The 11,032-nt window shown below is 64.1% G+C and overlaps 1 protein-coding gene across 1 annotated transcript; it reads left to right on the top strand.

Annotated features, from left to right (window-relative positions):
- Positions 1 to 1,309: 1,309 nt before the first annotated feature.
- Positions 1,310 to 9,533, top strand: GATD3A (glutamine amidotransferase like class 1 domain containing 3A). The gene is made up of 7 exons (XM_016143508.2): positions 1,310 to 1,542; positions 1,642 to 1,694; positions 3,117 to 3,230; positions 4,080 to 4,199; positions 5,386 to 5,478; positions 7,841 to 7,997; positions 8,860 to 9,533. The coding sequence occupies exons 1-7, from the start codon at positions 1,384 to 1,386 to the stop codon at positions 8,986 to 8,988; spliced, it is 825 nt and encodes a 274-aa protein (XP_015998994.2). The 5' UTR covers positions 1,310 to 1,383; the 3' UTR covers positions 8,989 to 9,533.
- The last annotated feature ends 1,499 nt before the right edge of the window (positions 9,534 to 11,032 follow it).

Genomic DNA, 11,032 nt, shown 5'->3' with positions numbered 1-11,032 from the left:
ATGTACCACGACTGGCCGGCTACCCCCTCCACGCCTCCGCTTTTCCAAGAAGTTTCAGATGTGCACAGTAAGTGTGGCTGAGCAGATGCCCGGAGAGGTGACAGGACAGGGAGGGGGAGGTCTGTGCCCAAGTCCAGCAGGAGCAGGGCCCTTGTGGCAGCCTGGTGAGGACAGGGGTGTGACTCCCAGACTGGGGGAATCAGATTGTGCCTTTTAGTACCATCCCTGGGATCAGCTGAGGTTCTGGTGGAGGCAGCTAGTCCCCCAGGGTGCTAGTGGGAGTGGTCACAGCTACAGGGAGAGGACTGAGAACAGCTCTCTTGGGCGCATCCATAGGAATGGAGAGGTGAGGGGTGAAAGTTCAGGAACTAGGACAGTAAAACCTTTTCAGGCTCATATTTTGTTATAGTTTCATAATGTTTGTTGTTTCCCGAGAGACTATCCTGCAGAGATTGACTGTAAAAGTCTTAAAAATGAGACAATTGAATATCAATAGGACAGTGCTGGCCCTGATTGCGTCCGCGGTCCCAGCCTGTTACCAGTGGTCTCCAACTGTGACCACTCAAATTATTTCAAAAAACCCGTGTGGCTAGTTTGAAAATCAGTTATTTAAAGGAAAGAATAAAGCATCTACCCAGGCGCTTGTATGCGAACCAACTCTTGGAAAACTAGGTCTTTCTTAACGTTAGAGTTCTGTCTAGTACCCGAAGGGCTTGATCCATCTTACGAAGGTTAAAGCGTGGACGCACACTGCGCATCGCGGGCGGGCGCGTCCCGGGACGAGCCCGCACAGCACGGGCTCACGACGACGGAGCGCGCCGCCCCTGCGGCTGTCCGCGGGGAGCCTCCAGCGAGGCTGCGGCCCACAGGGGACACGAGGGCAGTGTCAGGGACCCCGGCGCGGTCCGCGACGCGAGGACCGCACCCGGATCCCGACGCAAACTGATCACGCAGGGGACCCGGACGTCTGAGCGCCAGCTCTTCGCTGTTCGGGAATCGCTTTCAGGGGCGAGAAGACAGACGCCGAGGTTATTCCCGGGAGTCTGTTTCAGCGCAGTGGCTCGGCCAGCGGCCCCCGTTCCGGGGACACACTGCGGGCGCGGCTCAGAGCCCATGGGAGCTGGTAGCGCCGGGCCGGGGAGGCCGTGGCAGGGCCCAGGGGCAAGGACCGCCCCAGAAGCGGCGCGGACTGAAATCAGGTCGGCCCAGCACCCGCAGGCTGCGCAGGAGCGGCGTTTGGCGACTGCGCAGGCGCGGCTCCGCCCTCCGAGGCGCCCGCAGGATTAGAACCGGAACTGGGCGACTGCGCAGGCGCGGCAGGGATCGTTCCGCGCGAGATCCTTCCGCTACGTGACCCTTCAACCCTGCTGTCTCGGTGCGACCATGGCTGCCGTCAGGGCTTTGGTGGCTCCCCGGTTGTCGGCGGCCTCCACGTTTGCGTCGCTCCTCTGCCTGCGGCCGCTGCTGCCCAGCCGACTGGCGCCCTCCCCTCGCGCGGCCCTCCACGGCTCCGCGCCGCGACTCGGGCCCAGGGTCGCGCTGGTGAGTGCGCGCCCGCGGGGCCGTGAGGGCGGGTCGCCCGAGCCGAGCACCCCACCCCCGCCCGAGGTGAACGCCCCATGACCCGCGCCCCTCCCGCAGGTGCTGTCCGGCTGCGGAGTGTACGACGGCACGGAGCTCCACGAGGCGTCCGCGTAAGCCCCTCGGGACGCCTGCGGAGCGGGTGGGGGCGCTGTCTTCGCAACTTTGGAGAAACTCCGCTGTGAGAAAAGCAAAGTGACTGACGGGACACAGAGAGGCACAGAGGGAACCTTTAAAGTCCTGTCTGTAAAATACAGCAAGACACAAAATAAGTTTCTTAGCTTTCACCTGTAACGCTGTCATCAGATAAGACCTTGACGTCTTCCTGTCGGAGTTTTGAACACCCACGTGTTAGGAACATTGGGGTCAGGCGCCTGGATTTCGGAACCGTTTATTCTGCATCAGCAGGGGTTTCCATCCACCACGCACCCTTGTCTGTAGACTGGCGGTCCCTAATGTAACCTGTCAGCTGTCGCTGACTAGTTCATATTCTGGTTTTTCCTAAGAAAGGTTCCCGTGAGTAGGACCAGTAGGGGCTGTCAAGTTCAGAGTGAATTCCAGGGGTGAATTAGGTGGTGGTGCAGGAACCTGCCACTCCCCCTCCCCCGCCGCCCCCCAAACTCGGGGACTCACGGGCACCCAGAGGAGCCTGACGCTAGTTGCTGTACAGGGCCTCCAGCCGCTGCATCCGGGAGTCACCGGCATGCACTGCGGTTGTTTCTAGACAAGGAGCGAAATTCGGAGTGTGTGCAGCTTGTGGGCGGCAGAGGGCCAGGAGTGGGGGACAAGACAGCAAAGGAGGCAGAGGAGGAGCTGGGAGCAACTCGAACCCCCCTAGCAGGGGCAGGGAGTTTTATGTGGAGTGCCCGGTGTGGGGAGGAGCAGAGCCCGGCTGAGTATCGGCTCCCCGCCTCTGCAGAGTCATGCATCTAGTGCCTCCACCTCCTCTGAGAGGGGGCCAGCGACAGCACCGAGTCTGGGAAGGATTGGTGATTCTTGCGTGTCTGGCACAAAGTAGCCCTCGGTAGATCGCTGTTGTGATCAGCAGCTCTTGGGGAGACCTGCATGTCTCTGTGTCTCCCATGTATCCCCCACCCCCATGGTGGCAAAGTTGGTGGAGACCAGGAGTTGAACTTAACTATGGCAACCCAGAGCCACCCTCAAGCCCTTGGGCCCCATATCAATAGGCATTTAGGAAGAAGGCACCCTGCAACAGCCTGGGAACCCAAACATCCAGGCTGTGACACCAGCTGGGTCACCCTGTCCTGCACCAGGTTCGTAAAGGGAACTTGCAGACCAGCTGGTTTCTGCAGGCTGGTTCAGTGACAATGATTTCAAATTGTGGACATTTGGGTCTTTAGCAAGTGATGATTATAGGTTTTTGCAAAGTAAGTGGGATATTAACATACCGAAGGCATTTACACCTGACATTAAGCTGAAATCCTGTTTCACAAAAGCCTGTTTTTAAAATCGTGTTAACACGTGAAGCTGAGTTGGGCACATCTCAGAGTCTGCTTTGGTCGTTTCCCACACAGCGCGCTGGTGCACCTGAGCCGTGGTGGGGCTGAGGTCCAGATCTTCGCCCCTGACGTCCCTCAGATGCATGTCATTGACCACACCAAGGGGCAACCTTCTGAGAGCGAAACCAGGTGTGAGTTTTACCCCTCTCCTCCTCCGCTGTGAACGGGGGCGGGTCAGAGTTCCGAGAACCTGCAGGCAGTGTCGCATCTCACCAGGGCCAGACGCATGTCCTTCAGGCCTCGTCCCCAGGCTGATCTGCACTCATCGGTCTCAGGAGTGCTACCTTTGCATGCTCACTGCCCATTTCTTACCGAAACAGATTCCTGCCGCATGAGCCCATGCCTTCATCCTGACCAAGGTGTGCACCTGTTTGGCTGCCCCTCGTTCTCCTGCCTGGGCTCCACATACCTTTGAGTCGCTCTCTGAAGCATGTCTGTCCCCAAGGCCCCACGTGCTCTGAGGCCCACCTCTCCCCCTCCTGTCCTGCCAGGATGCCAGGAGGCAAAACTGCAGCCCCTGGAGGTGGTAGTTCCCAGACACTCGCAGCCGGGTTCAGTGGTGGGCAGTTCAGTCTGCAGTCGGTTCCCTGTGCTTGCTTTCAGTACCTGGGCCCAGCCGTGGCAGATGCCGGATTGCCACCCTCACCCTGAGTGGCAGCTTCCGACCACAGCCCATCCATCAGATCCCCACATAAATGCTGTCTGCTTCAGACACTTGGGGTTCTGTCTTGGTGACCCCTAATGGGTGCAGGAGGCTCCAGATGACGTAGCGTGGGTTTTACAGTACCAATCTGAAGTTTTCGGGGACCTTTAGCACATAGCTTTTCGTCCCCGCATCTCTTGCCTTTTCCGCGTATTGACCTGTAAGTCACGTGTGAGCACCTCTCCGTGGGGCCAAGAGAGCCGCCTGGGCTCCACCCTGCTGCTTCTCCCGTCACGCACTGAAGCTCTCGTGCGGTGCTCTGTGCTCTTTCCCAGGAATGTTCTGACGGAGTCGGCAAGGATCGCCCGCGGCAAGATCAGCGACCTGGCCCAGCTCAGCGCAGCCAACTACGACGCCGCCATCTTCCCGGGGGGCTTCGGTGCCGCCAAAAACCTGTGTGTGTTTGAGTTGGAGCCTTCTGCTTTTCCCTTGGGGTGGTAGATGGGGATCGGATGGTGCCGTGAGTCGTTCCTGGGGTCTCGGGGTCCAAATGATGCGTGTAGCAGCTGTGACAGGGAACCACTGCCGGGTGGGGCTTTTCTTCTCCCTGCTCCCCTCAGCCCTCCCGGCACCCGGCCGCCGTCCTGGGCACGGCTGCCTCTGACCGAGCCACCGTGTGAGGCGTCTTCTCGTTGCACAGCGGTGTCCCCATAGGAGTCCCGCAGACGCCCGTGGTCTCGTGAGCTATGCAGCATGGAGAACTGCTTTTCCGGTCATCTGACCGTCCTGACTGCAGGAAGGAGCCCATCCTTGCCCTGCTCTCTGCGTAGTTGTCACGGTCACTGAGCGGAAGCCTGGGAGATGTCACTGTGACGTCTGCAGGTTTCAGATCCTCTTCTCTATCCCTCATGCCCGTGCCTCACGGAGACCCACTGTGCCAGTCTCCTGCGGTGGGCACAGGGCTGCAGTGACAGACAGGCTTCCCCCTACAGCTGTCACAGCTGCACAAACGCAGTGTGGTGTGCGGGACAGCGTGGCCACAGGTTCTTGATGGAAACAACAGATCAGAAAATCAGTCCCCAGATGAAGCCTTTCCTTGTGTCACAGATAAGAAGGTTCCCCTGCCCCAGGGGCCTTTGGTGACACAAGGCCTGGCCGCGACGGCAGGCAGCCGGCCCTGAGACCCGACTTCCCGCCGAGCAGGCCGCTCCTGGGGGCTCTGCACCTGCTTGCGCCCCACCTCTGCAGACAGCACTGCCTGCCACCGCAGGGGCACTGCTCTGGGAGCCGCCGCTCCGTCTTGTCCCTCGTGCCGCTGTCCCCTTCGCTCTCAGGCGGGGCGGTGCTGCCGTTGCACCCTCAGCCCTCCAGGCCCTGCACCCGGGTCCACACCTCTGCTCATAGCCGTCCAGTACCCGCCTCATCCTGGAGGCCCCCCGCTCTGCTGCCCACCCACCTGCCCTCCGCCTTACGCGTTCCTTTTTAAAGAACCGGAAATATACTCCCGTGAGAAGCCATGTACACGCACGTGCACACAGGACTTCAGTGGCTGAGAGGCCGAGGGGCCGCACGGGAGGTCCTGGGGACGGGTCGCAGACAGAAGGGAGCTGTGGGGTGTCAGGCGGCCTCTTTCCCCCGCAGGAGCACGTTCGCCGTGGACGGGAAGGACTGCAAAGTCAACAGGGACGTCGAGCGCGTCCTGAAGGAGTTCCACGCGGCTGGGAAGCCCATCGGGTACGTGGCCCTGGTGGGGGCGGGGCCTGCACGGGGGACTGGTGACCGCCGGTTGGGGGGTTAGGGGGTAGGCTGGACCCCGTGGCCCGAAGCCAGGAGCTGCCACTCTGAGCCACGTGCTCTTGAAGACCGGGTCGCCTTCTGGTTTTAACCGAGGGGATTCACGCACTTCCACAGGTGCCTTCCAGCTCCGAAAATTCTGTGGTTACGTGGTTACATTATTTTCTCACAATGACTTAATGGGGAGGAGGTCATCAGCTTCTAGAAGGTTCCTCAGTCAGCCTTTGCCAGCGCCCCATGCTCTGGCCTGGCCTCCACCTTCGCATCCCTGCTCGACAGGCCGCTGGCTGGCCCTCATCTCTGCTCTGGGTCACGGCCGTGAGCACAGTCCCTGCCCCGGGTTGCTCTTGGCGCGTACGTCACACCCCGTGGCCCAGGGTCTGGAGCCAACGGCCAGCCACACGCTAGGGTCCTCCCTGTGCCCCCAGGCCTGTGGTCAGACCTGCTCACATCAGGCTTCCGAGTCCCCGAGCATCCTGCGCTCGCCCCGTGATTCTGCTGTGGCGCGGCGTGCGGTCCCCCCGCGGCGGTGAGCCGGGGCACGTGTGCCACTCGTACTTGGAGCTGGTCGCTGTCGGGGAGGCCTGGAGGAGCACAGCGGTGCGGACACCCCAGGAGCAGGTGTGCTGGGCGCGGACTCGAGGCCCCTCCCTGCACCTCCGAGCTCAGCCCCAGCCGCGTGCTGCCATGTTGCTGGCAAACCGGGAAAAGTTGTGTCGGAGCCTTGAGAGGAGAGCTACGAGGATGGCCCCTCGGCGGGCGGCGTCTCAGACTCGTCGCTCGCCGAGGGCCGCCCAGTCAGGGTCCCGGGAGCCCCGCCGCGCGGCCCGCACCTGGGAGGCGTCTCAGCACAGCGCCTCCTGCCCGCGCTCCTCCAGGCCGGGGCCTGCGTGGAGAGGGGCGACGGCCGTGTGCGTCTCGCTTCGCCGGCCGCCGTCACCGGAGCAGCCCCACTTGCCGTGGCAGGCACCCGGGGAGGGGCCTGATCCAGAAGCCAGGCACAGGCCCCCTGGCCGTGGACGTGTGCTGTCGCGTAAACAGGCTTCTTGGCTGGGTCGGGCTCCAGAGAACCGAGGGCAGGGTTGCCCAGGTCACCCCTCCTGCCACAGTTCCTTTGGCGTCCTCTTCCAGAAAGTGACAGCGTTGTCCTGGTGGTGCCTGAGACTCCCCTTCCAGCCAGCCTGTCACCTCAGCCCGCCTGTCAGGAGCGTGCAGGGGAGCAGGGGGCTCACGAGCATGGCCCTGACCTTCAGGGCAGGAGCGCCGGTGTCCGCGGCCTCAGACCCGAGCAGGCGGCCGCACGAGCAGCCCACCGGAAGGCCTGTGGCTGCGGCAGCCGTCCCTGGGCTCCCGTGGGGCTTCGGGTCCCTGCGAAGTCTCAAGGTGCAAGACGCTCAGATGTGGCCCCTGCCCTGGCAGTGGCTGAGGGAGGGCCGCGCTCAGGAGCCTGAGCAGGGGCTGTGGCAGTTGTGACACCGCAGTGAGCGCGGACGCGTTGGACAGCGTCGCCTCCTGGCCCCCTGGCCACTTCAGCCCAGGCCTGTGGCATCAGCAGTGGGCCGGACACGAGTGTTAAGGATGCAGGGAAAGGGCGGGTCCCGGTGTGGCCACGGGGCAGGCGGGCCCTCGGGAGGGGGTGGCCCTCCTGGAGCTGCTGCGGCTTATGTCACCTGTGTTCTCGGGGGGCGGGGGCCCTGGAGCCACAGTGTTGGCCAGACGGTTGGGTTCGGGAGAGCACCCTGGTGGGAGCCCCGTGGGTCCCTGGGAACAGCCGGCTTGTGGGCGCGTCTGGGGCTTGCCAGGCAGCGCTGCCTGGCACCCGCTCGCCTCTGTGCACACGGGCCAGGCGAGGCTGCCATGGAGCTGTGTCCCCTGCGGCTCCCCCAGAGGAGGCAGCCTGGCTGTAGCCAGTCAGCGTGGCTGTGGCTGTCTCTTGCTGTGTGACAGACTCCCCACAGCTCGGGCTTAAGACGGCTGCTGCCACCTGTCACCTCTGAGAGTGGCCTCCGCCCCTGGACACCAGGTCGGGAGGCCCAGCGCCCATCTGGCAGCTGAGTCTCAGCTGTCATCTGAGCGGCCACCTTTCTACAGGCTGCCATGGCTTGTTCCCTCAGTGTCGAGAGGAGCCAGCATGAGGGTCAGGTCACGAGCAGCTGCCCCAGGCTCCACTGGGCACAGCACTGTGGGTGGCCTGGGCTCAGGGGGCAGCGCCCTTCTCAGAGCTGGCGAGGCTCGGCCCCCCGTGCCCAGGCCTGGCGTCCGCCCTCGCGGTCCTCAGCTGACCTTGCCCTTCACTTTTCAGCTTGTGCTGTATCGCTCCTGTCCTCGCGGCCAAAGTGCTCCGTGGCGTCGAGGTCACCGTGGGCCATGAGCAGGAGGAGGGCGGCAAGTGGCCGTACGCTGGGACCGCAGAGGCCATCAGAGCGCTGGGCGCCAAGCACTGTGTGAAGGACGTGGCCATATCCTTCGCATGCGGCGGACCCCGGGCTCGGGGCAGCCTTGGGCAGGCGGTGTCTGCACCCGCGACCTGCAGGGCACTGCGGGGGCGCCTCCGCACCCGTCCCTGGCCGTGTTTCAAGCCCCCGGTGGCCACTTGCAGTGCGTGGGCCCCCAGCCAGGGGAGCGGGTCCCCTTCCTTGTTTGGTGACGTTTCCTGGCAGTTCAGGCGGGCAGCAACCCATCACGCCATGTCCTTCCTGCAAGCAGGTCCGCCTCATTCTGGGGGCGGACGGGGGATGCCGTGGGAGCTGGGTCTGCACCTGGCCCCGAGGAGCCCACGTGGGCCACGTTGCAGGAGCACCCAGTGCAGCGTCCTAGAGACAGCCCTGCCCCGTCGGCATCCTTCTGTGGGGACAGTGGCTCTGTCATCTGAAAGCGTCTTTGTGGGCAGTCAATCTCAGGTGTATGTGTTCCCTCTCCCCGCAGGGCAGGTGGAGGGAGGCCAGTGCTGTCACCTCCTGGCGAATGCGTGGCCCAGGGTGGGAGCTCGGGTTGGTCAGGCGGGTCCCAGCTGGAGCTGGCTTCTGCGGCGGCCAGTGGCTGAGCTCCCGTGGTTCCAGCCTCCGAGTCTGGGAAGCGGCAGTGCCGGTGCTGGCCACAGGGCTGTCATGGGTCTGCGCGGCACGCAGCGTTGTGAGGCCACCACTCGAGACAGAGCAGAAGGCGGGGCTGAGGTCACACCAGGAGGAACGCCCCCCAGCCACAGCGGGAGGGACAGTGGCACGGGCCCCAGGGGCAGCCGGGAGCAGTGGCCGGTGCGCGCCTGACACGGACTGCCTCGTTGTCCGTGCTGGCTGCTGTTTTTCCCTAACGTCTGCGCACGAAGCCCACGTGGACCAGAAGAACAAGGTGGTCACGACCCCGGCCTTCATGTGTGAGACGGCGCTGCACCACATCCACGACGGGATCGGGGCCATGGTGACCAAGGTGCTGGAGCTGGCCCGGAAGTGACGCCCCAGCTGTGGGCCCCGCCTGCCCTGCCTCCAGCCGGGAACGGGGCAGGGATTTACTTTCTACCCGAGTTTGTAGATGTTTGCTACCTGAAAACTGGCGACGTGCTGGGGCCGGGCAGGCTGGTATGTCCCCATCGTTCACTTCAGGGAGGAGGGAGGCAGGGCCCACACGCCAGGAGGGCGGTTGGTGGCCCTTCAGGAGGCGACGGTGTCTGGCCCTCTGTGTCCCGCAGCTTGGCGCGGGGCCAGCCAGTCCGGCAGGGCCAGGAGGTTTGTGCAGCAGCCTTAGGTCCGGCCCGCTTCCGAGCGCATGGCGTTTGGAAGGGAGAGGCAGTGTCATGTTTGTAAACTGGTTATCAAAACCAAAAACGTGTGTTGACAGATTGTCTGTGGGAGTGAGCCTGCACCCACGGGAGCGCTGCGGGGATTTCTGTGGCAGGCAGTCCCTGCGCCACAGAGAATGAACTCCAGAGTGGCCGCTGGCAGCTACGTTTCGGGTATTCTGAAACTGGCAAGTGAGGAATGTAAATGAGGTTCCTTAAATCGGTCTCAGTTCTTTAAATTTCGAGAAGAAAGGGAAGCTGCAGACACTTGGCCTGGATGGTCATCCGGCTGGGTGACGATGGCGGGGCTGACGCCAGGTCACGAGCAGCGGCCGGCGTGACGTGATGTGCAGCGAGGGAACAGAGAACGCCCGCGCCCACCCGTGCGCAGTTTCCGTTCGGGGGGAGGGTTCTGCCTCGGGCGCCGCCCCGAGCGCTGCGCAGGCTTCAGCTGCTGGGCACGTTTCCGCTTCCGGTCCGCCTGGGTGTTTGTGACTCCGTCTGCTCTGCACTTTGGTGTGTCTCCTCTGGAAGTCGCGGGGTGCCGTAGCAACCCGTGAGCAGCCACAGCACCCTCGGGAAGAGCCCGTGTGGGGGCAGCACCAGCACGCCCAGGCCCCCCCTCAGGGCTCGTGTCACTGCGGGCGCTGGGACCGACCTGCCTGGGAAGTGGAACCCGTGCCCGGGGAGCAGTGGGCTGGCTGGCCGTCACCCCCCCTCGCCAGTAAACCAGCCAAAGGGCAGGTGACCGCAGAGGGGAACCTGGGAGAAAACCCCTGGACGAGTGTGTGTGTGTCACTTCGTGCTCGTGCTGCTGTCTGTCCTCTGGACACCCAGTTGCCCAGTTCGCAGGGCCCACTGCGGGCCTCTCCTCTAGCCCCACTGCACTGGGGGACAGGGCCGCAGCCAGCACCCGTGGCCGCCACGTGCCCACATAAGCCGTGGGGCCACCACAGGGACAGGGCCCCCTCGCCGTCCTGGTCATGAGGAGGAGCTGGGTTTGGGTCAGGCGGAAAGGCCGGCGGTGAGCCGAGGGGCCGTGGGGCTGCAGAGGGCCCGCAGCTGTGCCCGGAGCAGCCGTCTGTGCCCTGCCCGCAGCTCGGCCCCCGCTGCGCACCCAGAGCCGGCGGGCCCGTCGCCAGCACTCACGCAGCCCAGGTTGGGGCGCAGCCGAGACACGGCAGGCGAGCCGGGGAGCCGACGGACAGTGGGGGCCCCGTGGACACGCTCAGGAGGAGGGTGCTGGGCGAGGGGCGAGGGGCGAGGGGCGGGGAGGGCAGGCACCGTCTGACCGAGGGTGAGAGGCACTGGGGGCAGGCGGCCGTGTGTGGAGAACGCGCTGGATGGGGGCGGCCAGTGCAGAGGCCCAGGGGAGTGGCCGGGGAGTTCGGTGAAGGGCCAGCAGCAAAGCCGGGGGTGGTGGGTGTCTGGAGGCTCCTGACCAGAAGGCCAGCCACGGAGCAGGCCTGTGGCTCAGGCCTTGCCGCCAGAGGGGCCACAGGGCTCTTCCCTGGCATTTGGCTCAGGCTCCGAGGCCAGTGCAGCTGCGTGCGCTGCCAGGGTGAGCCTCCCCCAGGGACAGGCGCTGTCTTCCAGAAGCTCTCCTGGACCCCTCGCCCCTTGCACCGTCCCCCGTCGGCGTGGGCACCTCGTCCCCCCATCCCAATCCCTTGCAGCCAGAAAGCCCAGCTGCTCCTGTGTTGCCAGGTCCTCGCCAGC

Source organism: Rousettus aegyptiacus, unplaced genomic scaffold (genome assembly GCF_014176215.1).
Source record: "Rousettus aegyptiacus isolate mRouAeg1 unplaced genomic scaffold, mRouAeg1.p scaffold_m13_p_20, whole genome shotgun sequence".
NCBI lineage: Eukaryota > Metazoa > Chordata > Mammalia > Chiroptera > Pteropodidae > Rousettus > Rousettus aegyptiacus.
This window is presented reverse-complemented; position numbering and strand designations above follow the sequence as displayed.

Coding starts and splice junctions, on each gene's coding strand:
- GATD3A (XM_016143508.2), top strand. CDS start 1,384: ATGGCTGCCGTCAGGGCTTTGGTGGCTCCCCGGTTGTCGGCGGCCTCC. Junction 1,543..1,641: donor TCGGGCCCAGGGTCGCGCTG/GTGAGTGCGCGC, acceptor CCCCTCCCGCAG/GTGCTGTCCGGCTGCGGAGT. Junction 4,200..5,385: donor TTCGGTGCCGCCAAAAACCT/GTGTGTGTTTGA, acceptor TTTCCCCCGCAG/GAGCACGTTCGCCGTGGACG.